The sequence below is a fragment of the Pogoniulus pusillus genome, chromosome 10, assembly GCF_015220805.1.
Source record: "Pogoniulus pusillus isolate bPogPus1 chromosome 10, bPogPus1.pri, whole genome shotgun sequence".
Taxonomy (NCBI): Eukaryota; Metazoa; Chordata; class Aves; order Piciformes; family Lybiidae; genus Pogoniulus; species Pogoniulus pusillus.
In genome coordinates, this window is record NC_087273.1 from 36,536,266 (window position 1) to 36,562,502 (window position 26,237).

Consider the following 26,237-nt stretch of genomic DNA (forward strand, 5'->3'; position numbering starts at 1 on the left):
TAACAGAAGCTCTTGCTGACTTAATTGCTGTCCTGTGACTTAGCAAACAGTAAGATCAGATTCTTATATGCTCTCTTTTCAGAAATGTTGATGAGCACTAGCTCCTGAAAATAAGAATGCTATAGAAGGTAGAAAGAAATCTATAGAAGGCAGCTATGGACCTTTCTAAAGAGCTGGGAGGATTATTCTGGGTACATAGGTGTACTGGGAAATACAGACTGGTTAGAAATGCTAAATGTTAAAATAATTGACTTTATAGGAGGTAGAGGAATTGGGTTTTGCCTCAGTTCTTTGGAAAACAGTTGCATATTAAATGATTTTGCTGTGTGTTTTTCTTCTCCATGCTTGCAGGCTTTCTGACGTCTGTGCATCCTATTTAGAAGGGAAACAGTCATTTCCATTAGGATCTTCTCACTGTAGTCAGTCTGAGCCAATGGGGAGATTTGCCCTCAACTTTCTTGATGACGTGTAAGTGAAGTAGCTAAATCTAAGTCTATCTTAAAATGCACATGCCAGTATGTTGTGATGTGGATTTATGTGGACTATTCGCTTGTTGTGGAGGACTTCAGGATTGAATTGCCCACTCCAGTAGCAGCTTCTACTACAAGCCTCTCGATGGCAGTAACTGGAGAGCTCAGCTGTACATAAATCTGTTACCTAATGTGTTTGGCAGCCTGGGCAGCTTTTGCTGCTAAAACAGCTCCTCCTTGGTTTTGGAGGAGGGTTAGTGGCAGGCATTGTGGAAGCATCCTGTGCAGTGCAACCACTTTGCCTCTACAGCCCTGCACAGGCAACATTCTGCTGTTGGAATTGACTGATTTGACTTCATGTATGTGTCAGGGAGGAATCTTTAGGTGTGGTTTTATTTTTTTTTTTTAAATGATGATGTTTTGGTTTTTTGTTACACTAAAAGCTTCCTAATGTGATTAATTGACTTATTTGAATCTAGTTTGTGTTTACATCACATAATCTGTAATTAAGTTTACGTTTCTGGTCCATGTTGTGAGTAATAGGCTGCATTGGTTTTAATCTGTTTCAAGTCAGCATCCTGCTCTTTGCTTACAGAATAGAACATCAATTTCTATTTAGGTTAGCTTCCTTGTAACCTCAGTGATTGCTGTTTCAGTGGTTGCTATGGTTTGGGCTGGAAGGGACCTGGGTAGAGATGCTTACTAGGTCAGGTTGCTCAAGGCCCTATCCAGCCTGACTCTGCACGCTTCCAGGCTTGGAGCCTCCACAGCTTTGCTTCGCACCCTGTTTCAGTACCTCACCAACCTCACTGGGAGGAATTTCTTCCTCATGTCCAATCTAAATCTGGGGAAGGTGAAGGGGCAGTTGGGAGCCCTTCCTGAGGACTCAGGTTTCTGGGAGGGGAGTTGTGTTTCTGTATTACCTTTTACCTTGTATATTTCTGTATATAGCTGTATATACTGTAAATATCTACTTGTATATTCTGCTAAGCTGTAAATAATAAGCTTCATTCAATTTCCAGAGCCGGCTGAGTCTAGTCTGGGTGATTTCCTTAGTGTGGGGGGGCAGGTAACACCCAAACCATCACACATGCCTTCATAAAAAAATCCCTCTCTAGCTGTCCTGTAACCCTCTCAAATACTGGAAGGATGCTGCAAGGTCTTCCTGAAGCATTCTCTTCTCCAGGCAGAAAAACCCAAACTTCCTCACCCTGTCACCAGAGGAGATGTGTTTCAGCCCCCTGATCATCTTTATGGCCCTCATCTGGACCCTCTGCAACAGGTCCATGCCTTTTTTGTTCTGAGGACCCAGCACTGAAGATGGGGGTCTCAGCAGAGTGGAGCAGAGGGACAGAATCCCCGTTGACCTGCTGCCCATACTGTTTTGGAGGCAGGACAATACATCATTATTTCTTGTGAAGTAACTAATGATAGTGAAATAATTTAGAGGCTGTTACTAAGTGGTGGTAATACTGCAGCATACTGTACAAGTTGTTCTAAGCAAGGTCAGATTTGTTCCTATTGCTGTGATGGAAAAGGCAATATTCATCTTTCTTACTGTAGGCCATTATGTGTCTATAGAAAACAAGATAAGATTTAAGAGAGGGAGTCAGTGTCTTGATTGTATTTAAGTGGGGAAAAAAAGCTTTATTTGTGTGTCTAAATGATTAAAGCATGAGAATGAGTGAACTGAACCAATGTGGAAGCAACATCTTGGATGATTACCTTCTCTGCCTGTGTGGAGTCCTAGGAAATCAGAAGTAAAATGGAACTATCCTGCTCAATTATAAAAGCTGTTATTTAACAGAGCTATATGGAATTTCAGTTGATCATGTTCCTCATGATTCAGTTCTCCATTCTGATACCATGGACTCAGCAAAACCTTGTCTAGGGTATGACTTGCCCTCAAATGGATCAAGGAACGCACCAGGAATAGTTTTTTTTTTCCCTTAACCTTTTGTCTCTTAGCAGGAATGAAAGAGAAAGGGACAAACAGGAAATATGTGAGAGAGGCTTATGTTACATGAAATTTCACTTCATACTTTAGAAATTGAAGTCTTTGTATTATGTCTTTGTTCCTTTATTGCATGAATAAACATCTGTAGGATCTATATTAATGGGAACAACTGACTTCCTGGAGATGGAGGCATAAAAATTGGTGATTTTATCAAGAGTCCTATGTAGAGGTGTTGTATAATGATGCTGATGTACATAACTCATTGAATGACTTGGGTTTTTTCATTGAAGTAATTCTCTTTCTAGGGAAGCTGCTGCAGAAGATAAACAACCTCAGCCAGCTTCTGTTGGCTTGAAAGACTCCCACTCAATATGTGCAAAGCCAGATCAGAGTGTCACCGAGCAGGCAAATCGCAGTCAAGATACCTTACTTGAGGTATTGCCACTTGAACGATTGGAAGGTATTAACATTTGAGAAAAATTGTGATTTATTCTCAGTGTAATTAGCTTTTTGTGCTCTAAGGTGTCTTGAGCCTTTCTCTGGTTTATGGCATCATGAAAAAAATCTCTTTGATTTCACCAGAGAAAGCTTGTGGTCGACACAGTGCACTTAGATTTCTCTCCAAAATACAAAGCTAGATAGGAAGCTGGTGAAAAATAAGGATTGCTGTAAAATACCACAGCTAGAATGCTGCTGGCCATCTGACTTAATTTCAGGAACATTACTTGTGGAAAAAGTGTGTTTAAGTTGCTGTTTATCACTTTGCTTTCAGAAGATGTAAGTCTATGAGATTATATTTTCACTGATGTCTCTCTTATTACTCTATTCCAACCTGTAGTAGGTCTGCAGATGTAGCAAGTGGAAACATACTTTCCTAGTGAGATGATGCATGAGAAAATAGTTTGGAATACTTGTAGTGGAAACTATGGGGGTTTTGGTGTATGAATAGAGTAGTGGAAGCAAAATGTTCTGTTTTTTAAAGGCATGGCATTGATCTTAAACTGGTTTGGGTTTCTTTCTCATGCAAGTGCTGTGATTATATTTTGTGCATTCCTTAAAATTCAATAAATATACTTAGCAAATAAATAGGTTAGTACATAAATATTTCAATTTCAAAGCATAACCTGAGTGCTTGAGCAGGTTTTCATGAGATATTAATAAGGAAATAGAGAATGTGTTCAGTTGGGTAGTCCTATGGCTTGTAATAGAAAAGATTCATGTGAAATGCCCTTCTAACAGGGAGGACACATCATAGTCTTTAGGAAGTGGCAATAACTATGGCAACAAAAGTTATGATGCTTTGGAGAACTGAGACTGGCCAGTGTTTGGACTTGACAGTACTTGATTGTATTGAGTTAATTGGTTTTAACTACTTCTTTATTCAAGGTTTAGGATTCTAATCCAGAAACTTCCTTTTTATTCTCATGTCAGTTAAGAATTAGGAACCTTTTGTGCTAAGATCTATAGGTGTATGACTAAAATATTCTGTTTTGTGGGACTTGCCACTGGATTGTGGGTGGCTAAAACAGTAAGACAAGTGGAATCTGCTTTACCACGCAAAAAAGGAACAGTCCCAGAAGGTGAAATGCAGCATGTTTTGCAGGAGTGGAAGAGAAGACCTGTGCCCGTTTCTGCTAGTGCAGCCTGGCACTCCTTAGGGTTTTCTGCACTGCCTTGTGAAAGTCCTTGAAATAGTAACTGTCTGGAGCCTTGCTTTCCTAGTCACTCTCAGATACTTCAAGACATTGCTATAAGAATATATAAACATTGCTGTTGTGATGCCATGTATGTTTCAGGCTTCTTTTAATGGCGTATGCCAAGGCCTTCAAGCGGCTTTAGCTTGGCATTTTGTGGAAGAGTTAGTTCTTAGCATCATCACATAAGAACATAACAAACTACTGCTGACACTGCCGCCTTCTGTTTCAGATTTGTCAACAGGAATATGTTTTCTTCCAGACCCTGAGAATAACAAGGTAAAAGCTTTGCTGAATGCACTGAAATTTAACTAATATTAGTTTTGCAATAGACTTAGTTCTGAGAGAGGAGGAGAATGAGGGAAAGAATTCAGCTGTTGTCATATGCTGTGTATTCCTTAAGTTTGTAGCAGAGCTACTATGCTGAGTGTGTCATGTCTCTGCCTGCTTTTTGCTGAGTACTTAACCTAATGACATAGGAGCATGAGTTCACCTGCTCTTGCTCCACTGTGAAAAACCTTGTTTGCTCCTAGCCTCTGCTGCCTTGTAGCTCTTGGACAAAGTAAGGACCTTGCATCTTATCCCAGTTGTACTTTAGTGAAAAGCCTGTTGAGGAACTTTTTGGAATGCTTTTTGGAACTGAAGTCAACGGTATCAACCTGATTGATACTTGTTAACTCCTTTGAGGGACGTTAATTAGTTCAGATGAATTCTTCGGTGTCCTCAACATGGAAAATAAAGTGCACCATTTGTAAGAACACCATCTTCCTGCCGCCTCTCTATCCCACCCCTAAAATACCTACGGGTATTGACCGGCAGGGCTGTGCCTCAGCTGTTTTTATTTACTTTGTTAGAGAAGGTGTTAATGGGCACCGACTGACAGGAATGGGCGATCTTGTGCCATGTAGAGGAAACATGCCTCAGGCTGCAGCCACTTGCTGTGCGGTGTGTGCTCTTCAAAGTCTCAGATGCTGTTTGCTGAACTGACACAGTTTTCTTTCGTTTGCTTTTTCTGTAGGCCCCAGTGATAAGTGAATTGCAGTTGAATGCTCACAGGCTGTCATCTGAAAACTATATTCGAGTCTCGTTCTGATTTTTTTTTTTCTGTCAGAAATGATCTGTTTATCACAGTCTGTTTATCTGACTAAATCCCAACCAGATACTACATTGTGCTGTCCTCAAAAATCATTTTGGTACATGAAAGATGAAATACTTCAAGTTAGCTAGATTCAGCTGTATTAATTTGTTACACTCACTTAAAGAAACTATCAACAGAGTTGATCTGTTTATAGGGTTTCTGAAGAGCTGTTAAAGCAGCACAGGAAACTGCTGAGAGTTGTCATTGTACTTTTAAATTGGGATTTCAGCTTAATGAATGTGGTCCTGTTTAATGTCTTTATTGATGATCTGGACCAGGGGATTGAGTCCAGCATCACTAAGCTTGCAGATGACACCAAGCTAGGAGCATCTGTGGAGCTGTTGGAGGGTAGGAGAGCCCTGCAGAGGGACCTGGCCAGGCTGGATGGGTGGGCAGAGGCCAATGGGATGAGATTTAACAAGGCCAAGTGCAGGGTTCTACACTTTGGCCACAACAACCCCAAGCAGCACTACAGGCTGGGGACAGAATGGCTGGAGAGCAGCTGGGAAGAAAGGGATCTGGGGGTGCTGGTTGAGAGTAACTGAACATGAGCCAGCAGTGTGCCCAGGAGGGCAGGAGAGCCAATGGAATCCTGGCCTGGATCAGAAACAGTGTGGCCAACAGGACACGAGTGGTTATTCTTCCCCTGTACTCAGCAGTGGTCAGGCCACATCTTCAGTATTGTGTCCAGTTCTGGGCTTCCCAGTTCGAGAGAGATGTTGAGGTGCTGGAATGTGTCCAGAGAAGGGCGACAAAGCTGGTGAGGGGCCTGGAACACAGCCCTGTGAAGAGAGGCTGAGGGGGCTGGGGGTGTGCAGCCTGGAGAGGAGGAAGCTCAGGGGTGACCTCATGGCTATCTACAACTACCTGAAGGGAGGTTGTGGCCAGGTGGGGTTGGTCTCTTCTGCCAGACAACCAGCAACAGAACGAGGGGACACAGTCTCAAGTTGTGTCGGGGGTGATATAGGCTTGATAGTAGGGGTAAGTTCTTCACAGAGAGAGTGATTGGCATTGGAATGGGCTGCCCAGGGAGGTGGTGGAGTCGCTGTCCCTGGAGGTGTTCAAGAAAAGACTGTATGGGGCACTTAGTGCCATGGTCTGGTTGATTGGCTAGGGCTGGGCGATAAGTTGGACTGGCTGATCTTGGAGGTCTGTTCCAACCTGGTTAGTTCTATGGTGGCCACCTGCTGCAGGTGTAAACTCTTGAATGAAATGGTTCAATTTTTTTTTTTAGTAGTTTGTTGTTATTCCTATGTGTGGAATTTTCCTCTGCTTTGTCCTTTATGATCCCTCTATTTCTTGCATGTATCTATTCTGTGAGCTATCAGGTGAACTCCATTTGAACTAGAATGTTTGTTAGGATAAGGAGGAAAAAAAGTGTGTGGAGTTTTGGAATGTTACTGACTTAATTGATTATGAACTGAATTTATACAATAGTTAGTAGTAAGAAATATTTCTGTGTGGATGCTGTTCACAGGTTGGGCCACCTGAAGCTTCTGAAAAACTGACAGAAAGTGAAATCTCAAGTGATCATCTTAGCAGTAGCCTTTCAAGTTTTCTGGAGAATGAGAAGCTCTCGTGTTTTACAAGCTCAGAAGAAGATTCTGCTGGTAAGTGTGTTTGTAAGTCTGGGTAGCTGAGTCTGGAATTGTGACACCATGTTGTTATGTGCTGGAAAAGAAGAACATTGTTTGAAGTGCTTTAAGGTAGGCTAATGCTTGATCAAAATGCTAGAAAAGACTGTTCACTGGGAAACTCACTGCTATAAAATTACAGTAGGGGTAGGTAGCTATAGAACTGGTCAGAGAAAATCACAACTGAAAGTTTAATCTGAAACCTTAAGTTAGTGTGAAACAAAATAACCTTAGCTATAGTTTCACTTCAATAGAGATAAACTTCTGTGATGTAGTACATGTCGTTCAAATCAGTTTTTACTTCAATTTCTGTTCCCTTTAGATGCTGCACATGCAGGGTGACATTCAAGTCAGAACTTCAGCTTGCCCACAGGGTAAAAGGGAGAGCCTGAGTTCTGTACCTAAAGCTGAATTTTCTGTGCCCTTCCAGTGGCTGCTGCTGAGGGACAAACCTGTTCTTCAGTATCAGTGCAGGTGACTTTGCACGTTGTGTGAAGTGTGGCAGGGTATGGCCTCAGCTGCACCAAGAATGAGAAGAGCAGTTTGAGACATAGGCTTGATGCCATCTTGAAATTAAGCAGCCTTAAATTCACAGTATCACACAGTATCACAGTATCATCAGGGTTGGAAGAGACTGTATTTCTCCCATGACATCTCTGGATGTCATGACTGTCTTGAAATCCTCTTGTTCCTTCTTGTTGCGCAACTTCACTGCTATGTTAAGTGTCCAGGAATAAAGTTAATAGTAAAAGTACTGGGTTTTGCCAATCAAAGGATGGAATTACTTTTAATTGCCCTATGATGGAGTTGGTAGTCATTTGCTGGAAGCACTTGCCTGCTTGGGACTCAAGTAGTGGTGAATCTAACTGGTCTTTTTATATTTCCTGCTCGTGTACTAATTTTTATCATGCAGTTCTATATTCAGTGTAAAATGAGCAGTAAGTCTCTGATACCCATGGTAGAATACAGTCATCTACTTGCTCAGGATTTAGAAGAGAGTTTATTTCAGTTTCACAAAGAAGAAATCAGGAATAGATTAATGAGATATAAGCACCGCAGCGGTTGTTCTAAAATTCCAACTCAGATTTAGCTATCTGTCTAACTTAATCTTGTGTTTTGTAAGCATTCTGTGGACATGGGTATTGAAGAAAAATCTGAAGAAACTCAGGAATAGTTTGTGTTGAAAGGGACCTCCTAAGCTCATCTAATTCACCCCCCCTCTGTAGTTAGCAAGGACATCCTCCACTAGATCAGATTGCTCAGAGCCTTGCGAAGCCTGACCTTGAATCTCTCCAGGGACTGAGGCCTAAACTACCTGCTCAGGCAACCTGTTGCAAGATGTCAAACTTCTTGGAATATGCTTTACCATGATTTTAGAAGTGCATCTAACCATGCCCTTAAAAGCTGACTGATGTCTTTTAAAAACAAAGATATCAATCCCTGGAAAAAAACTTGGCGTTCCACACCTCCCACAGATGAAAAGATAACCCCAAACCAAGAAAAGCTGTGTCCTGGAGAACTTCTCACTTGGAAAACAGGAATTAATTATTAGCAGTAATAATACTTTTTGACCATTGAATTAGAACTGTGCCTCAGTCACCTGCTGTTAAGTCTGAAAAAGGTTACATAAGTTTTTCATTTACAAGGATCTTTATGATTTGCTAGTTGGAGGGTGGCGATGTATAGATCATGTGAAGGAAGATGAGTCACTTCATAGCCTGGGAGTTAAATGCTAGCTTTTAGTCATCTTGTTTTGCTGTATCTCTCTAGTCGTGGAGCAAGACACTTATATGTTTTTGAGACCCAATTATTTTAAGGGGAAACCAGGATAGGTCTGCAGTGTGGGTGTTGTGAGACTCCATGTATCAAAAGTAACAGAGTGGCTTTAGTAGTATGAAAAATCCTGTTCACCTTCTCTTGCAATAGATGGTGATATTGATGATGAAGAGTTCTTTGATAACCAGCTAGAAGCCTATTTTCAACAGCTGATGCAACCAGAACTGAGAAAAGGAGACTCTGATATGCAGAAACTCTCAGAGTGCTGCACAGCACCAAAGCTTTCTGAGAATGGCTTGCTTCAGGTAGGTGTAAAGTTCAATACTTAGCGTGCCCAAAGGCCCTTAAACATTACCATCACTGAGGGTTCTATGCCAGAGTGACCTAAGTTTTGTTTCTTTTTTGATGATTCCAAGTACTGTCCAAATGCAAAGGTTTCTTCTTAAATTTAAAGACAGCAAATACAGTTCAAAACTGAGTGAGTTTCTGATGTTTTTTGCTCCCTCTATAAGATTTTCCCTTGAAGGGGAAAAAAGGAAAGAAGCTAGGTGGCTATTTTTGTATTTATTGTCTGATTCTTTCTTGTTCATCTAGCAGCTGATTCATTGTCTTGCTGTTTTTGAGATAAGGCAGATACCAACCACAAGCGCTGTGCCGTGCTTTTGGTACCTGCCTTGCAGTGTGTCATTGCCTGGTGTGACTTCCACTGGCCATTGCGTTCTGCTTCCTTCTTTATCCCCTTGCCTTATGCTGTGGGGTGGTTTCTCCAGCTGATGCTAAGGCTTGTCTGTCTGTCCATCTTGCCCTCTGTTCCTCATGTGTTTCTATAAGCCTCCTGGACTATTTGATGATGTTTTTGGGAAGTTCAGTTTCTGGTGTGAAGCACTGGTGGTGCTGTGTGGATACAGCTTCAAGTTGGGTCAGCCTTGCAGTGCACAGTGCAAGCAGCCTGGCTGCAGAGGCAGGGTGGTGCCTTGGTGGAGGCCTGTTTCCAAAAACAAGTTGCTTCGAGACTTCCTCTGCAACCAAGCCTCTTTGCTCTGGTTTTCACTGGAGTTGGTCAGGCATTGGAACAGATTGCCCAGGAAGGTGGTGGAGTCAACATCCCTGGAGGTGTTTAAGAAATGTGTGGAATGTGGTTTAATGGCCATGGTGGTCTTAGGCTGAAGTTTGACTTGATGATATTAAGGGTTTCTTGCAACTGAAACGGTTTTATGATTCTGGAAGTAGTTGACTGTTCCAAGACATGTTAGGAAGGCTTGCAGCAAAACTGAAGAGTTTCTTGTTATGGTGTTACTTGTTACTCAAGTCTCTATTCAGGTTTCCCACCCCTGTCTAACCCTGCCCTTCACACTCTTATTTGTTCTGTTCATTGCCTTCTCCTTTTTTCTGGCAAGCAGCTTGGGTTGAGAACCTTGTGCAGTCAGTTCTGTTACTTGATCTTGCAAAGAGGGGGAAAAAAAAACCCCTGAAACTCCTGAGTTTCTATCCCTTCTCTGGGATGATGGGGTTTATCTTCAGAGAGATTCTGTAATTACTGTGGCATCAGCAGTGTTTCCTGAAGGTGGACTTTTTCACCTGGACTACTTAATGCTGCAGTTTAGAAGTCCTTATTATGAAATAAAAACATACTTTTGCATGAAATTCAAACATGCAATGAGCAGAGCCACTGATGCTAAATAGAGCCTTTGTTTCAAGCTTAACTTTTAGGTGCTTGATCCTGCATGTGCCTTTTCAGAAACACAGTTGCCAGAATCAGAGTTCAGCAATGCTCAGCAAGAGATAACAGGATGTTTGCACCATTGTTTTGGGAGTGGATGCTCCATATCTAGTGTCCAAAGCAAAAAGATTGTGGCCTTGATCAAGTTAGAACCAGTTTCTGCTTTAGCAGTTGGCCAGTAGATGCAGAGAGGATGTGCAGGGTCATAGTTTGCTGCAGGACACTGTGAGGAAGCCAATCATTTGCCACTGGGCACCATCAGTGGCTCACTGACTCATCTTGGAGTGTAGAATATGTGTATCATGCTAATGAATATGTTAATTACTCATGGGAAGTTATGAACATGATAATAAAGGCTTGGGAAATTATTGAATGTGTGTCATTGCTCTCCCTCTCTATATAAATTGCTTGACTTTGGGACACAGCACTGTCACCTTGCTGAATTATTGATGTCTGTGCCCCATGCTGCAATAAGGAGCCCTGCCTGCTGGCACCACAGAACCAGGCTCTGAAGGCTTTCTGGATTTGTGGTATCATTTTGGTGACACTACCTGTGCCAGGTATGTGGGGTTGAACAAACTCTAGTGTGTGCCAAGGGAGTCTCAGGGAGATCTGGTCCCCCAGACTGGATTGCAAGTCCCCTGGGTAAGGTAGTAAGGCTAAGTTCTTGGTGAGGTGCCTTTGCTGACGGAGGCATCGTAGGCACACAGAGTTGGCCATCAGTTGTGTGCACACTTGAGTTGGGCAGGACCTGGGATCTGAATCCCCATCTGCAAGGTTGCTTAGGATCTGGGGTCTGAATCTCCATCTGCAGGGTTGCTTAGGATCTGGGGTCTGAATCCCCATCTGGAAACTAAAGATTCAAGACCTCATCTGGAAAACTGATTATCAGGTTTTAATGGTTACTGCTTTATTGTTGGTGCTGTTTGTCTTGTGAGTAACTGTTGGTGCTATTTCTCTTGTATTTGTGTGTGTTGTGTTTTTGTACTAAGGATGCTGGTAGTATCCTGGGATTTGGGCAGAGGCTGGGGAATGGGCTTTGAGAGGAATCGGTGTTGGGGTATATTTTGCAACACTGCAAACAGATTGCTGGGTCTACTGGAGGCACAGCAAAGAGAGGTGACTTGGTCAAAAATTGTAATTAATCATGGCTGCTGAATGGCAAAAGTGTGGTGTAAATTGGTCTCCAAATAATTCTGTGGTTTTGGGGAAGGATGAGAAGGAAAGAAAGAAGGGAAATGTGTTGTAGAGGTGTTTTCTGGTGTGTACTCTGAAGAAGAGAAGGCTAAGAGGAGCATGAAAGGAGATCGTGGTGAGGCAGGTCTTGGTCTCTTCTCCCTAGTAACTAGGGGTTGGACAAGAAGAAATGGGCATAAATTGTGCCAGGGGACGTTTAGGTTGAATGTGAGGAAAAATTCCTTTGCTGAAAGAGTGGTGAGGTGTTGAATAGGCTGCACAGGGAGGTGGTGCTGACACTATCCCTGTAGGTGTTCAAGAAGTGCGTAGATGTGGCACTCGAGGATCTTGTTTAGTAGCCATGGCAGCTGGGTTTCGGTTGCACTTAGTGGCCATCAAGGTCTTTTCCGACCTTTACGATTCTAAGGATGAGAAGGAAATGTGTTCTTGAGGTACTGTTCAGCACATAGCGTTGGCCAGAGGTGTTTAAAGGAAGAAAGGGATGAGGATTTAGGACTGGTTTCCCCTACAAATAGATTGAGATAGGGAGAAATGTTCAGAAGGTTTAGGGAGCCCTCCTGTGGCAGAAAGTAGCTGCAGTCGACAAGGAAAGGGAGGGGTGATTCAAGCCCCGCTGGGCAAGAGGGTGGGGACTTAGTGATCAGTAACCGTGTTGAGTGCCCTTGTTGATTGTGGAGCTCCATAATGGGGAATATATAGCAAAAGGCTACCGGGAAAGCCTGGAGAGAGTAGCTACAACGGAAAAAATATCGTAGAGACACAAGGTCTGATTTGGAGAGACTTTGATGCAGATACTGTTTGGTAGTACTGAGAGAGAAATGGTTCACTGAGCAGCCAGAACCCTTGTGGAAGCACAAATTAATTCAGGAGCCCTGCAAGGAACAGCAGATGTAAATTTCCCCTGGATAAATCCCCATTGGAATCCAAATGCTCACAGAGCAAGGGAGCTATTAGCAAATTATCAAACATGTATTTAATTATCTGAGGTAGGTTTTGTTTGGCATTCAGCATGTGAGGCTGAAGGCTGTTAACGTGTCTAAGTTGTGTGAAATGAAAGTCTGATGATGATTCTTTTCTGCCTTTCTGAAGAGATTGAAAGGAGCCTCCCAGAAGTATTGGTCAGGTATTGGAATAGGTTACCCAGTGAGGTGGTGGAGACACCATCCCTGCAGGTGTTAAGGAAAGGTATGGAGATGGCACCTTGGGATGTGGTTTAATGACCATGGTGGTGTTAGGCTGGTGGTTGGATGCAATGGTCTTAGAGATCTCTTCCAGCTGAAATGATTCAGTGGTTGTGTAATAATTTCAGTGGTGCTTTATGTAGTTTATAAAGTTGTAAAACAAGTATGACTGTCAGAGGGTGAGACCGTTGTGGCTATGGTGGGTGACTGCTACGACTACAGTTGTTATACAGCTGTGACTGTTGTGGATGGTGGAGTCTGCAAATGAACTTAAAGCATCTGGATCTTGATGAGCATGCAGAGGTAGATGTAGGGGAGGACCCAGAGGAGGGGTGTGAGGTAGAGGAATGATGGCAACTCAGAATTGCTTGTTATTCTGAACTTACTGTACCTCTGAATCTTTCTCTTGACTGCTTCGAGGTATGGATGTTTACTTCTTGCTTCCCTATTCAGCTTCCTAGTGGTGGGTTTGGCATCAGAGCTGGTGAAGTGTTAAGTGTTTGGGATGCTCTCATGCCAGCTGAGGGAAATTACATCACTGGTAGCTAGGCAGAAGCCTCTTTTGATACCATTGTCTTGTGATGGCACAGGTTGAATTCAGATTACTAGCTTCTGAATGCAAAGGATTTTTGGTGAAAGACAAATCTCCACAAAAAAGCTACATCCATAAAATGCTGTCTTGACCCTGTCCCTTCCAGCCCTAGCAAGCTGGGCAGCTGCACTGAATCTGAGGCCAGTTTTGATCCCACTTTCAACATGCAGGAGAAGAGCCTACTGCAACTGCTTAATTCAAACAGGATGGTTCTGTGACAGAACTACTTTCAGTAGTTTAACTTGTGGGTTTTCTTAATTAGTTTTAATTGCTACTGATTTTGGTTTATTTCTTGTTTCTAGAACTAAGGTAACATGATGGCACTTGTTTTATCACACAACTACTTTACAGAAGCTTGTTAATTGCTAGTTTGTTATCTTAGCAATATCTAAGGTTTTAGTAAGGATATAGCATTGCAGAATTGTTTTTCCAGTAATTAAGTCACTTAGAAAATTGGTTAGTGTGTGAAAGGTGAGCCTGGTTCAGTAACTGCCTGGATTTTGGTCTGCCTTTGAGCAGCATTTGGTTCTGTCACAGACACTGCTAGATTTTAAGTGCTTTGCTGTTTTCTTGCCTCTGCAGCAATGGATGTGATCCTGACAGTTGCATCCTTGACCAGAATGGGAAAGTCTGATTGATTTAAATAGTTAAATAAGCTGTGACTATTCCCAACGTGACATAAAAGGTTCTAAACTCTGGAAAATGTGTTAACCCTGTAAAAGTAGCATCTGTAGGCTGCCAGCTGCTAATCTACAGCTGAATGTGAATAAATGCCTGTTTGAAAAGTGAGAAGAACGCAGTTCTCCTCTATGCCCTCAGGTCTTGTTTACTTGTGTGAAATGGTCCTTCTTCACTGGCATAGTAGATAGGCAATGGGGTAGGTATAGTAGGTTCCTAGTTGGATTGGAAGTCCTTGTCAGGTCATCCAGAAGGGGAAGAATAGCATGATGCCTTCATTAAAATAGAATGGAAAGCTGCAGTAGGAATGAGAGAGTCTCCATCTTCTTGCTGTGCATGTCTTTGGAGGCAGATGCATGGGTTATTATAGCCAGCTCTCGTTCTTGGTGGTGGTGCTGGCAGCTAGGGATGCTTCTGGTGATGTTAAAACAACTTTAAGGTTGCAGTTTTTGCTTTGACATATCTGTTCTGGGCCCCTTGCTACAAGTTGATGGAGTGTTTCCAAAGAAAGGCAATGAAGGTGATGAAGGGGTCTAGAGCACAGGTCTTGTGAGAAGTGGCTGAGGGAACTGGGGTTGTGTAGTCTGGGGAAGAGGAGGCTGTGGGGAAACCTCCTTGCTCTCTACGACTCCCTGAAAGGAGGTTGTAATAAGGTGAGAGTCAGCTTCTTCTCTCTCATAACCAGCCATAGGATGAGAGGAAGTGGTCTTGAGTTGTTCTACAGGAGGTTTAGTATGGATATTATGGAAAAAATTCTTCATTGAGAGTGGCTAAGTGCTGGAACAGGCTCCCCAGGAAAGTGGTGGAATTGCTGTCCCTGGAAGTGTGGGAAAATATATTCATGTGTTGCTTTAAGTTGATCTTGGAGGCCTTTTCCAAGCTTAATGATTCTATGATGCAAGTGTAACTTTATTTTTCAGAAGGAGAGCTTTCAGGTTCCTGACATGTACCAGGCTGTGACAGGAGTGGACTCGGGAAATGCTAGCGATGAAGATTCACAAAATGAGGGGCTAACTGGATGTTCTGTGCAACAAGGAACACTGCCTAGAGCAGAACAACAGCTGGTAGGAAGTTGTTTATCAGTAGTCATCTACAGATTCACAGATTGCATTGGGTTAGAAGCAACCCTCAAAGGCTATTTTGTCCAACCCCCTTGCAGTCAGCAAGGACACCTCCAACTAGATCAGACTGCCCAGGGCCACATCAAGGCTGAATTTAAATGTCTCCAGAGGCAGAGCCTCAACCACATCCTTGGGCAACTTGTTCTGGTATTTTACCACCCTCATTGTAAAGAACTTGCTCCTTTATGTCCGGCCTAAATCTACACTGCTTCACTTTGAAACCACTGCCCCTTGTCTAGGGTGAGACTAGCAGGAGATGACAGTGTGCCTAAGTTGTTAGAGATTGAACTACCAACCCAACCTTTCACAGAATGTTAGGGGCTTACAAAAATATTAATAACACTATGTGAGTTTCAGGTACAATTTTGGAGCATAGCTGACTTGGGCTGGTTTTGTTCCTAGAACTGTTAGCAGAAAAAGTTACCAGCATCATTTCTAACAGTTGATTGTTGTTCCCAAAGGGTTCCGTGACTGCTGGAGGAGTGCTGGATTCCCCGTCTGCTGCAGAGTTACAGTTACACACACCCCATCTTCAGGCCATGGACAGCCATAACGCTGATGCCCTAGATGTCCTTCCTCAGAAAGAAATACAGCCTCAGGCTGCTGCTTCTGAGGCAGACAGCAAGATGCAGACAGCAGGAGGATCTCTGGAGCACTACAGCACTCCCGAAGTTCTTCGCTCAAATGCACCTCAGACAGAAAGACCAGAGTGTGAAGTCCGTCTTCCTGATACTTACCTGTCTCCAACTCTGAACAGCTGTGAGAACACAGTATTAGGTACAACAGACAAAGGTAGGTTGCTTTAGCTAGGACTCTATAGGTTCTATAGGTTTGTGACCAGACTCCATTGCATGGAAAAAGAATTTATATTGTAAGCTGTGGATTTTATTTTAGCTGGGCAAGCTGGTAATAAACTCCAGTGGACCATGAATAAGTTTTGACTTGCTTTTGTTTTCAGAAGTATTGACTGTTGTTTAGTGCACTTCACTTATTTGATGATGAAACTAGTTTAAGCTTGCAATTGCAGGAGCTTCAGCTAAGTGGATTTGGGGATTGTTTTTCTCTTTAACTTGCTAACTTGTGGGAACTGAGCTCCTTGATCTAAACTTCAGAGATTTTGCCATATTCTGTTTTATTTTAATCAGCAGTGTGGCATTTGCTATATCTTCCAGGTGGCTTACCACACAGTGTTGTCTATCAAAATGAAGAGGGCAAATGGGTGACTGACCTTGCATATTATACTTCCTTTGATGAAGAACAAGATTTCAATCTGTCTGAAGACAATAAAATAAATGAGGAGTTCATCACTGGATGTGTGTAAACTTTCTCAATTTTACTTCTTCGTGGGTTTGCTTTTTTTATGTTGTGGTTTGTTTTTTCTCTTTTGCTTCAAGTCTGTATTTGGTGTTGCAAAGTTTGCAGGCTTTAAATAGTACAAATTATAGGCTGCTATAACATCAGCTTTCAGATAATAACATCCTTAGTTCCAGTTTGTAGCTTCTTGCTATGTTTTCTGTTCTTCTCATGAAGAGCATTTAGTTTTGTTTCAAAAAACATTCTGAAATGTGTCACTGGTAGGTGTTGTATATAACTCCTGTAGCTGTCATTTCCAGTTTTTCCTTTGGATTTCAATTATTATCATCATCATCCTTTCTTGCAAGAAGGAGAACCAGCAGTCATGCTGTATTGCTTGATGACATAAGACAGAAAAGAATTGTAAACAAGAAATAACTACAAAACCAAGTAGAGTGTGAAAAGAGCTGCTGGTCTTTCTAGCTGGGTGATATTTTCTGAACCTCTGGGAATGTCTTGGTGCTGAAAAAAAGGCTGGAGCTTAATGAAGGGCTTTACAGGCCTCTCATCTTCTAACAAATTCCAGACACTTTTTACCTTGAAATCTCTCAAATTGGTCTTGACAAGTGTATGTTTGTCATACAACCTTGGGTACTTTGTCCAGTTCTGGGCCCCTCAGTTTAGGAAAGATGTTGAGGTGCTTGAACGTGTCCAGATAAGGGCACTGAGGCTGGTGAGGGAGCTGGAGCAGAGCCCTGTGAGGAGAGGCTGAGGGAGCTGGGGGTGTGCAGCCTGGAGAAGAGGATGCTCAGGGCAGATGTTATTGCTCTCTACAACTCTCTGAAGGGAGGTTGTATTCAGGTGGGCTTGGTCTCTTCTCCCAGGCACCCAGTGACAGAACAAGAGGACACAGTCTCAACTGCACCAGGACAGGTTCAGGCTGGATGTTAGGAAGGACCTCTTCACAGTGAGAGTGATTGGCATTGGAATGGGCTGCTTGGGGACGTGGTGGAGTCACATCCCTGGACATGTTTAAAAGGAGGCTGAGTGAGACACTTAGTGCCGTGGTTTAGTTAATTTAGAAGGGTTAGGTGATAGGTTGGACTTGATTTTAGAGGTATTCTTTCTCAACCCAGTTAGTCTGGTGATTCTGTGGATGTCCTGTAGGGCTGCAGGCAAATCAATTCCTTAGCACCAAAATGTCATCTTACAAGACAGGTTCAAACCATGTGTGCAACAGTGTTCTTCCCAATCTCTTCTAGTTTTCTAAGCTGACATAGGGATGATGTCATGTGTTCTGAAGATGTCCATGGTACACTCAAGGCTCTTCTTTCAAATAGAGTGCTGCAAACGTTGCTGTCAAGAATGGCTTGGTTTTGAATCAGTGACCAAACAGGTGATGAGTGGAACTAATGTTTTTTTTCAAACCCACAGTTTTCTGTTAAGCTTCTGCAGAGCTCAATTGTATTTCTTTACCTGGTGTGTCAGTAAAGCAGAGCTCCTTCATTGTTTCTCAAATGCCAGGATATTGGGCATCTTCCTGCACCTCAGGCTTGATTTGGTGTGTGATGAGAATATTTGACTACTGTAAGGTTTTCCAGGACTGATGAGCTTTTTCCCCCTCTAGTGCTTTCTTTTTAAATCAGTTCTGTGTTCCAGCTGATTGGTTTACCTCTTCACATTTAGAAGCTATGTCCTTACAAATTCCATGTAGTTAGTGTTTTTCTGGCCACTAGTTCTTCTACAGTGCACAAGTGTAACACATAATAGCTGACTTTATTGGTAGAGACAGAAAGACAATGTTACACACAATGATCACAGAATCTGGAAGTCATCTAGTCCAATCCTTCTGTTAAAGTAGAGTTACCCATAGAAGGTTGCACAGGTGAGTTTGGAATCTGCCCAGAGGAGACTCCACAACCTCTTTGGGCAGCCTGTTTGGTGCTCTGACACCCTCACAGCAAAGCTTTTCTTCATGCTCAGGTGGAACATTCTGTGTTGCGATTTGTGCCCATTGTCCCTTGTCTTGTCACTGGACACCACTGAAAAGAGTCTGGCCCCATCCTCTGGACATCCACTCTTTAGATATTGATAAGCACTGAGAGAATCCTCTCTGAGCCTGCTCTTCTCCAGGCTGTACAGATCCAGAACTTTCCATGTCACTTACATCCCTTTAGAAATGGTAACTCTACATTTGTTCCAGGGCTTGATGACCCCTTCAGGGAAGAAATCTTTCACAGTATTCCCAGCTCTCACCAGGCACAGGTTTAAGCTGTTTCCTCGTCTCCTATCACTTGTTATCTGGGAGCAGAGACCAACCCACACCTACCTATAAACTCTTTTCAGGTAGTTGAAGAGAGTGAGAAAGTCTTTCCTCAGCTGCCTTTTCTCCAGGTTGAGCAGCACCATTTCCCTTGGCTGCTCCTCCAAAGACTTTTGCTCTAAAGCCTTCATCAGCTTTCTTGCTCTTCCTTGGACATGCTCCAGCACCTCTCTTTCTTCCAGTATCTCCTTTGATCAGCAGTTTTTCACATGACTTCTGTGCAGAGACAGTTTAGGGTTATTTTATTGTTCCATAAATGGCAATTGTAGGAAGAGTAGATGCATTTAAGCTTGTATTGTGATGTAAGTTTTAAAAAGTACTGATTCATTTGGGTTGTTGGTTTGCAGAGGTGTTTAATCAATTGGTACAATCCAGTCTGTTTCTTTTGCTCCAGTGCATTGTTTTAACAAGTGTTGTCTTTGGTTTTAAGCTGAAGCAGCAGCTCTGATTGCACAAGACCAGGAAGAATTTGAGAGAGCTCACAAACTCGTGCAGGTAACTGATGATCTCAGTGGAAACAAAACAGTTCTTGAATTGATTTGCAAGTTGCAACTTCTGAAATCTCTTTGTCTGCAGGCCAAAGTAGATGTTCTGAATGCACCTGAATTAGCAGATACTTCGTGGAGATCTGCTAATAGCTGCGTTCTGCTGAGAACATCTGATCTTGATAAGGATGCCAGTTATTTACGGTTGTCTCTGGGGGAGTTCTTTGGGCAGAGATCTGAAGCTCTTGGTTGTCTTGGTGGAGGCAGTGATGTAAAACGGGTATGTATCTCCCTGCTAAGACATGAAGAGCCACAACAGTAGCTAGTGCTGCTTTTGTTTTTTGCAGACAAGAGTGGGGGCAGTGTGCACAATGAGAGGAAGAATTCAGATAGGCTTTTCTAATGGAGTTGTGTCCTGATGAGTTGGTAGAGTTGGCATGTTCTGTTGGGGTGCATCCAGAGCACAAGCTTTGCCAGCCCACTGAGCCTGTTTATTAATGATGGGATTTACTCATGCTGTGTTCTAGGGTGATTTAGTTTTGCTTTCTTGTTCTTTTTTTTTTTAATAGCCATCATTTGGTTACTACATTACATCTCCAGAGAAGAGGCAGCCTGTTGCTTTGCTAACACCAGCTGATTCATCAAGAGGTGACACTGGCCAAGACGCTTCACAACTGTCTGAGTTGTTTCCAGGTAGTTACAGAATGACCACAGACAGTGGTTGTAACAGTAGTTGCAGAATTACAAGCATAGAGCTATTAAAGACTATAAAGAGTGATCTGTGATAGGGATACATATTTTGATTCACCAGATGTATTTCTTTTTTTCTCACTGTGAGCGCCTCTGTCATGCACTCTCCCCCCAGAAAAACATAGAACCTAAAGTCTCATGAGAGAGAATGTTCTCATAACAAGTACTGCCCTAAATTGTCTTGGATACTTCATAGAATAACAGAATGTTAAGGATTGGAAGGGACCTCAAAAGGTGATCTAGTCCAACGTCTCTGCCACAGCAGGATCACCTGGAGTAGGTCACACAGGAATATGTTCAGGCAGGTTCTGAAAGTCTCTGGAGAAGGAGACTCCACAACATCTCTGGGCAGTCTGTTCCAGGGCTTTGTCACCCTCACAGTGAAGAAGTTTTTCATTATGTTTACATGGAACCTCCTATGCTCCAGCTTGCACCTATTGCACCGTGTCCTGTCTTTGGACACCACTGAGCAGAGCCTGGCCCTGTCCTCCTGACACTTGCCCTTAACATATTTGTCAACGTGAATGAGGTCACCTCTCAGTCTTCTCCAAGCCAAAGATATCTCAGTTTATGCTCATGTTATCTTGCAAACAGGTTTGTTTAGCTTATGCTACTTTAAGAAGCTACCTGAAAATAAAACAAGAAGAGTGTGAGGATGATAGTCACAATGCCAGCTATTTCTGTGACTGGAACATATGTTTGGAGTATTGTCCAGGAAATAGCTGCTGCTTGCAGTGTTTGCATTTGTGTGCTTCTAACAGCTCTTCTCTATGGAGCATTAAGGGAACCTGTGTATCCCTGGAACCAGACTGATTTAGGTTAGAAGGGACCTTAAATGTCTTAGGGCACATTCCCTGCCATGGGCAGGGATACCTTCCACTGGATCAGGTTGCTCAATCCCATCCAGCCTGTCCTTGAACACTTCCAGGGATGAGGCTTCTACCTCAGTTTGCCTTTAGGCAACCTGTGCTGGTGTCTCACCACCCTTACTGTAAAGAATTTCTTCTTGATGTCTAATTGAGAGCTCCCCTCTTTCAGTTTCAAACTGTAACCTCGCATCTTACTCCTACAGACCCTGGTAAAGCATTCCTCCCTGTCTTTCCTGTAGGTCTCTAAGTACTGAAAGGCAGCAATAAGATCTCCCTGGAGTGTTCCCTTCTCTAGGCTGAACAACCCCAAATTCCAGCCTGTCCTCATAGCAGAGGGGGGGTCAACTCTCTGATGGTTGTTGTAGCCTCCTCTGAAACGGCTCAAGCATGTCCATGTCTTTTGTGCTGGTGGTGAACAGACATATTTGCAAATTGCTTTCTAGAAATTAATTTCCTGTCTTTTAATTTGTTCTTAGATGACCTAAAAGCACAAACAAAAGAACATGCCAGTTCTGCCAGCTGTGAAGGTGTGTGGCAGAAGATGGACACTGCAGCTGGAATACATGAAAGCATTAATACAGAAGCAGCTACCAAAAGTAAAGCTAATGTATGTATCTTGTGGTATTTAAGTGCATCCATGGAGCTGAACAAAACTCAAGTAGAAGAGGGGCAGAAGTAAAGAATCAGAGAAGGTTAGAGGTTTGAAGGGACTTGTAAGATAATCTAGTCCAACTGCCCTGCCAAAGCAGGATCACACAGGGCAGGCCACAGAGGAGCGCATCCAGCTGGGTTTTGAAAGCCTCCAGAGGAGGAGCCTCTACCCCCTCTCTGGGCAGTCTGTTCCAGAGCTCTGTCACTTTCATTGTAACGAAGTGTCTCCTCACATTGAGGTGGAACCTCCCCTGTTTGACCTTGGACCTGTTGTTCCTTGCCCTATTACTGGGCACCACCAGGCCAGGCACCACCATCTTGACAGCACCCCTCAGGTATTTATAGACATTGCTAAGATCCCCTTTCAACCTTCTCTTCTTCAGACTAAACAACCCTGGTTTTCACAGCAGAGATGGTCAAGTCCCTTAATCATCCTTGTAGCTCTCTGTTGAGCTCTTTCCAGTGGATCTCTGTGTAGCTTGAATTGGGGAGCCCAAAACTGGACACACTATTGCAGGTGTGGTTTCACCAGGGCAGAGCAGAGGGAGAGATGAACTCCCCTAGACCTACTAGACACACTTCTCTGGGTGTGCCCCAGGATACCATTGGCTGTGTTAATGTATTACCATACACAAAAAAGCAAACTAGTCAAACAAAACACAGCAAAAAATGTTCTTAAATTGGTGCTTAATTCCTTTTGGATTGCTGTAGGATGGAATCTGCAAAGGCAAGTTTGAGACCGGGCCATTGAATCGTTCTGACTCTGTCCTGAGTATCAGCATGATTGCATCTGCTATTGCCAATGCGTCCTGCAGTGCTGACCCATCCCAGCTAGCTGCTATGATGATGACACTGTCTAATAAGAATAAAAGGACATGTCTCCCTCCTGGAACTGCTGAAGAGACAGAACGTGCTGCTAATCAGGTGGTGTCCAGCAATGTGGAAAACAGTGCGTTTGATGTGGAAAAATACCTCCAAAAATCAGATGAGATGGGACACGAAAGTGAATATGAGAGCACTGTCAAGCATGAAGCATCTGTCCAGAACCTTGTGCCTGATTGCTTTTTACTGGGTGAAGGTAAAAGTAAGGATAGCCTTGCAGAGGATTTGATGAATAGTCATAGCAAGCAGCAAGGAACAGAGAAGCGGTGTGAGGACACTCAGAATTTCTCTAGTCTGTATGGCACTCCCAACAGCAGAAGTATAACTACAACGAGTGTTAAGTACTCGGAAAAGGCATCAGATGTGGTGAATAATAAACGTTTTCAAGCAGTGAATGCTGATCTTGCATCAGGTAGGCTTGATACCCAAGCCTTACCTCCTGGAAGGGGAGCACAGACATGTGGCATTTCTTCAGCAGCAAAAACGGAAGCGTCACGGAGAAGTCAGCTTGCTTACCAGAACAACAACCTCACTAGCAGATGTATTGGGGAAGACTTAGGAACAGTAGATCAAGCAGCAAATGCTGCTACTGAACCATGTAATGATTTGGGGGAGCAAAGAACAGGAAACATTCTGTCACTTGGCAACTTAAGACCTGCCAAGCAATGTGTCTCAGTAAGTCCTACAACAGCAAATCCTACGCAGAGATGGAGTGATGATAAAAACCAAAATGCAAAGTTGGAGATCAGCAACAGAGATGCCAGGGCTGCTTGTGGTGGGAAGGCAAAACATGTAACTTTTGAGAAGCTCTCCCCAACTTCTGAGAAGAGTAGTGGTAAGTAAAGCTCTATGAATACAGCTGGTTGTTGCAGAGGCTGCTCTTGACAGGAGTGTTCTTCTTTGTGCTTAATTTCTGTTTCTTTACCAGAGCCCAAAGCCGAACATGACTTGCAGCCTTTGGAAGAGGAGCAGTACAGCTTCAGACCTTCAACTTCACCACTCATTCACTCTTCTCCTAGTGAGGCTTCTGGATCAGCAGTCTCAGGGTAAATGTCTTGGTGCAGGTTTTAAGAATTATTAATGCTTCATGAGGATTTTTGAGGGATCAGGCTTCAATTTGAAAGTTGTTCTTGATCTCAGTTTACAGAAGATGTTTCTTAGGATAAAATCTTGTTCGTAGACTAAGCTTTCTCTTGGCTCTTATGTCTGTGGGGGAGGAGTATTAAGCAATTGTTATTATGTTCCTCCCTGGCCTCATGAGACACAGATGCTGGGAAAGGAACATTGCCATTTCTGCTCAGGATTACCCAGCCACACAGAATTTCAACCTGTCACCAGTCAGATACATCCCATATCTAAACTTTATGTTGAAAGAACTATAAAGTCTCCTATTAATAAGTAGTTGTTCTAGTGAAATCCATCTATCACAAATAGAAGGCCTGGCCCAGAGAGTGGTGGTGAATGGTGCCACAGCCAGTTAGCAGCCAGTCACTAGTGGTGTTCCCCAAGGGTCAGTGCTGGGCCCAGTCCTGTTCAATATCTTTATTGATTATCTGGATGAGAGCATTGAGTCCAGCATCAGTAAGCTTGCAGATGACACCAAACTAGGAGCAGGTGTGGATCTGTTGGAAAGTAGAAGAAGCCTACAGAGGGACCTGGACAGGCCGAATAGGTGGTCAGAGGCCAATAGGATGAGATATAACAAGGCCAAGTGCAGGGTTCTACACTTTGGCCACAACAACCCCAAGCAATGCTACAGGCTGGGGACAGAATGGCTGGAGAGCAGCCAGGAAGAAAGGGACCTGGGGATACTGGTAGATAGTAACTGAACATGAGCCAGCCATGTGCCCAGGTGGCCAAGAGAGCCAATGGCATCCTGGCCTGTATCAGGAATTGTGTGGATAGTAGGATGAGGGAGGTTATAATTCCCTTGTACTCAGCAGTGGTCAGGCCACACCTTGAGTGCTGTGTCCAGTTCTCTCAATTGAAGAGAGATGTTGAGATAGTGGAACGTGTCCAGAGAAGGGTGACAAGGCTGGTGAGGGGCCTGGAACACAAAGCCTATGAGGAGAGGCTGAGGGAGCTGCGGGTGTGCAGCCAGGAGAAGAGGCGGCTCAGGGGAGACCTCTGTGCTGTCTGCAGCTACCTGAAGGGAGGTTGTGGCCAGGTGGGGGTTGGTCTCTTCTGCCAGGCAACCAGCAATAGAACAAGGGGACACAGTCTCAAGTTGTGCCAGGGGAGGTCTAGGCTGGATGTTAGGAGGAAGTTGTTGGCTGAGAGAGTGATTGGCATTGGAATGGGCTGCCCAGGGAGGTGGTGGAGTCACCATCCCTGGGGGTGTTGAAGCAAAGCCTGTCTGAGGCACTTAGTGCCATGGTCTAGTTGATTGGACAGGGCTGGGTGCTAGGTTGGAGTGGATGATCTTGGAGGTATCTTTCAGCCTGGTTGATTCTATGATTCTAAATAAAGCCACTTGGTTGGAAGTTGTGCTGTTGATGACATGGACCTGTTTGAGTGGGTCCCAGATGAAGGCCACAAAAATCATCAGAAGCATGGAGAATTGATCCTGGAGAAGGCTTTGGGGAGACTTTATTTGAGTGTTGCAAAAGTTAAAGGGTCCTATGAGAAAGATGGGGACAGACATTTTATCAGGAGCCTGTAGCAAGAGGACAATTCAGACTAGATAGAAGAAAGAAGCTTTTTGCAGTGATAGTGGTGGCCCTGTCCTGAAGAGAATGGTGAAGTAAGCTGACTTTTATTATACTATAGTGGATATGTAGCATTGCATTTTGTTTGGGGCAGTGTTGCAAATATACTCTAACACTGACATACTTTGCTTTTCAGGTCTGAAGCTGACTTCACTTTTGTGCCACGTTATCAGGAATCTTCCTGCAAAGAGAGTGTACTACCCCAGTCAGTTTACTCGAGTCCTACCATGAGCAGGTTGACCTATATTTCTGCATCTGACAGTACCCTCAAGGACTCAGCTGTAGCAGATAACCCAGACACATACTGGGTAAGAAAGTCTTGAACAGTAAATGTGTATTAATTCCCATTCTTCAAAACTAAGAGAACATCATCTGTCCTTATTCCCAAACCATACTCTGAAATGGATGAAATAATTCTAAATTGGGAAAGCTGTAACATTTCTGAAGTTTATGGACTCATAGAATGGCTTAGGTTGTCAGGGGCCTTAGAGATCATCTACTCCAACCTCACTGCCACGGGCAGAGATACCTCTTTACTCTGTTCTTGTGAGACCCCACCTCAAATACCGCATCCCGTTCTGGTGTTCCCATCACAAGAACATAGAAGAGCTAGAATGAGTACAGAGGAAGACCACAAGGGTGATCGAAGGGCTGGAGCATCTCTGCTATGAGGATAGGCTGAAGATTGTTCAGCTTGTAGAAGAGAAGACTCCAGGGGGATCTCACAGCTGCCTTCTGGTACCTGAAGGGAGCCTACAGGAAGTCTGAAGAGGGACTTTTTGTGAGGGTGTCTAGCAACAGGACAAGAGGGAACGGTTTTAAGATGAGGAAGAGTAGGTTTAGACTGGATCTTGGGAAGAAGAGTGGTGAGACTCTGGACAGTGAGACTTAGGTTGTCCAGGGAGGTAGTGGATGCCCCCTCCTTGGAGGTGTTTAAGGCCAGGTTGGATGAAGCCTTGAGCAAGGAAGCCTCTAATGTGGGTTCCTGCCCATGGGAAGGGAGATTAGAGTAGATCTCTTCCAATCTAAATCATTCCATGATTTTTCATGGTTGGTGATACCACTGCTAAGGTCTGTCTTATGTACCCTGTCTGCTAATACTGCATGTTGTTCTATTT

At 43.5% G+C, this 26,237-nt stretch overlaps 1 protein-coding gene across 2 annotated transcripts in view; it reads left to right on the top strand.

Moving 5' to 3' along the window:
* The window catches only part of CEP192 (centrosomal protein 192), an 80,839-nt gene that overhangs the window by 1,343 nt on the left and 53,259 nt on the right, over positions 1-26,237 (top strand). Inside the window, exons 2-16 of one of the 2 annotated variants that reach the window (XM_064150267.1) lie at positions 352-468; positions 2,733-2,887; positions 4,354-4,400; positions 6,737-6,869; positions 8,820-8,974; positions 14,958-15,101; positions 15,620-15,950; positions 16,331-16,471; positions 19,205-19,269; positions 19,351-19,539; positions 19,829-19,952; positions 21,355-21,485; positions 22,241-23,246; positions 23,340-23,457; positions 25,256-25,427. In XM_064150267.1, the coding sequence (XP_064006337.1) occupies positions 352-468; positions 2,733-2,887; positions 4,354-4,400; positions 6,737-6,869; positions 8,820-8,974; positions 14,958-15,101; positions 15,620-15,950; positions 16,331-16,471; positions 19,205-19,269; positions 19,351-19,539; positions 19,829-19,952; positions 21,355-21,485; positions 22,241-23,246; positions 23,340-23,457; positions 25,256-25,427 (3,028 nt within the window). The remainder of the gene's footprint in view (positions 1-351; positions 469-2,732; positions 2,888-4,353; positions 4,401-6,736; positions 6,870-8,819; positions 8,975-14,957; positions 15,102-15,619; positions 15,951-16,330; positions 16,472-19,204; positions 19,270-19,350; positions 19,540-19,828; positions 19,953-21,354; positions 21,486-22,240; positions 23,247-23,339; positions 23,458-25,255; positions 25,428-26,237) is intronic. The other variant, XM_064150268.1, reaches the window with a different exon arrangement.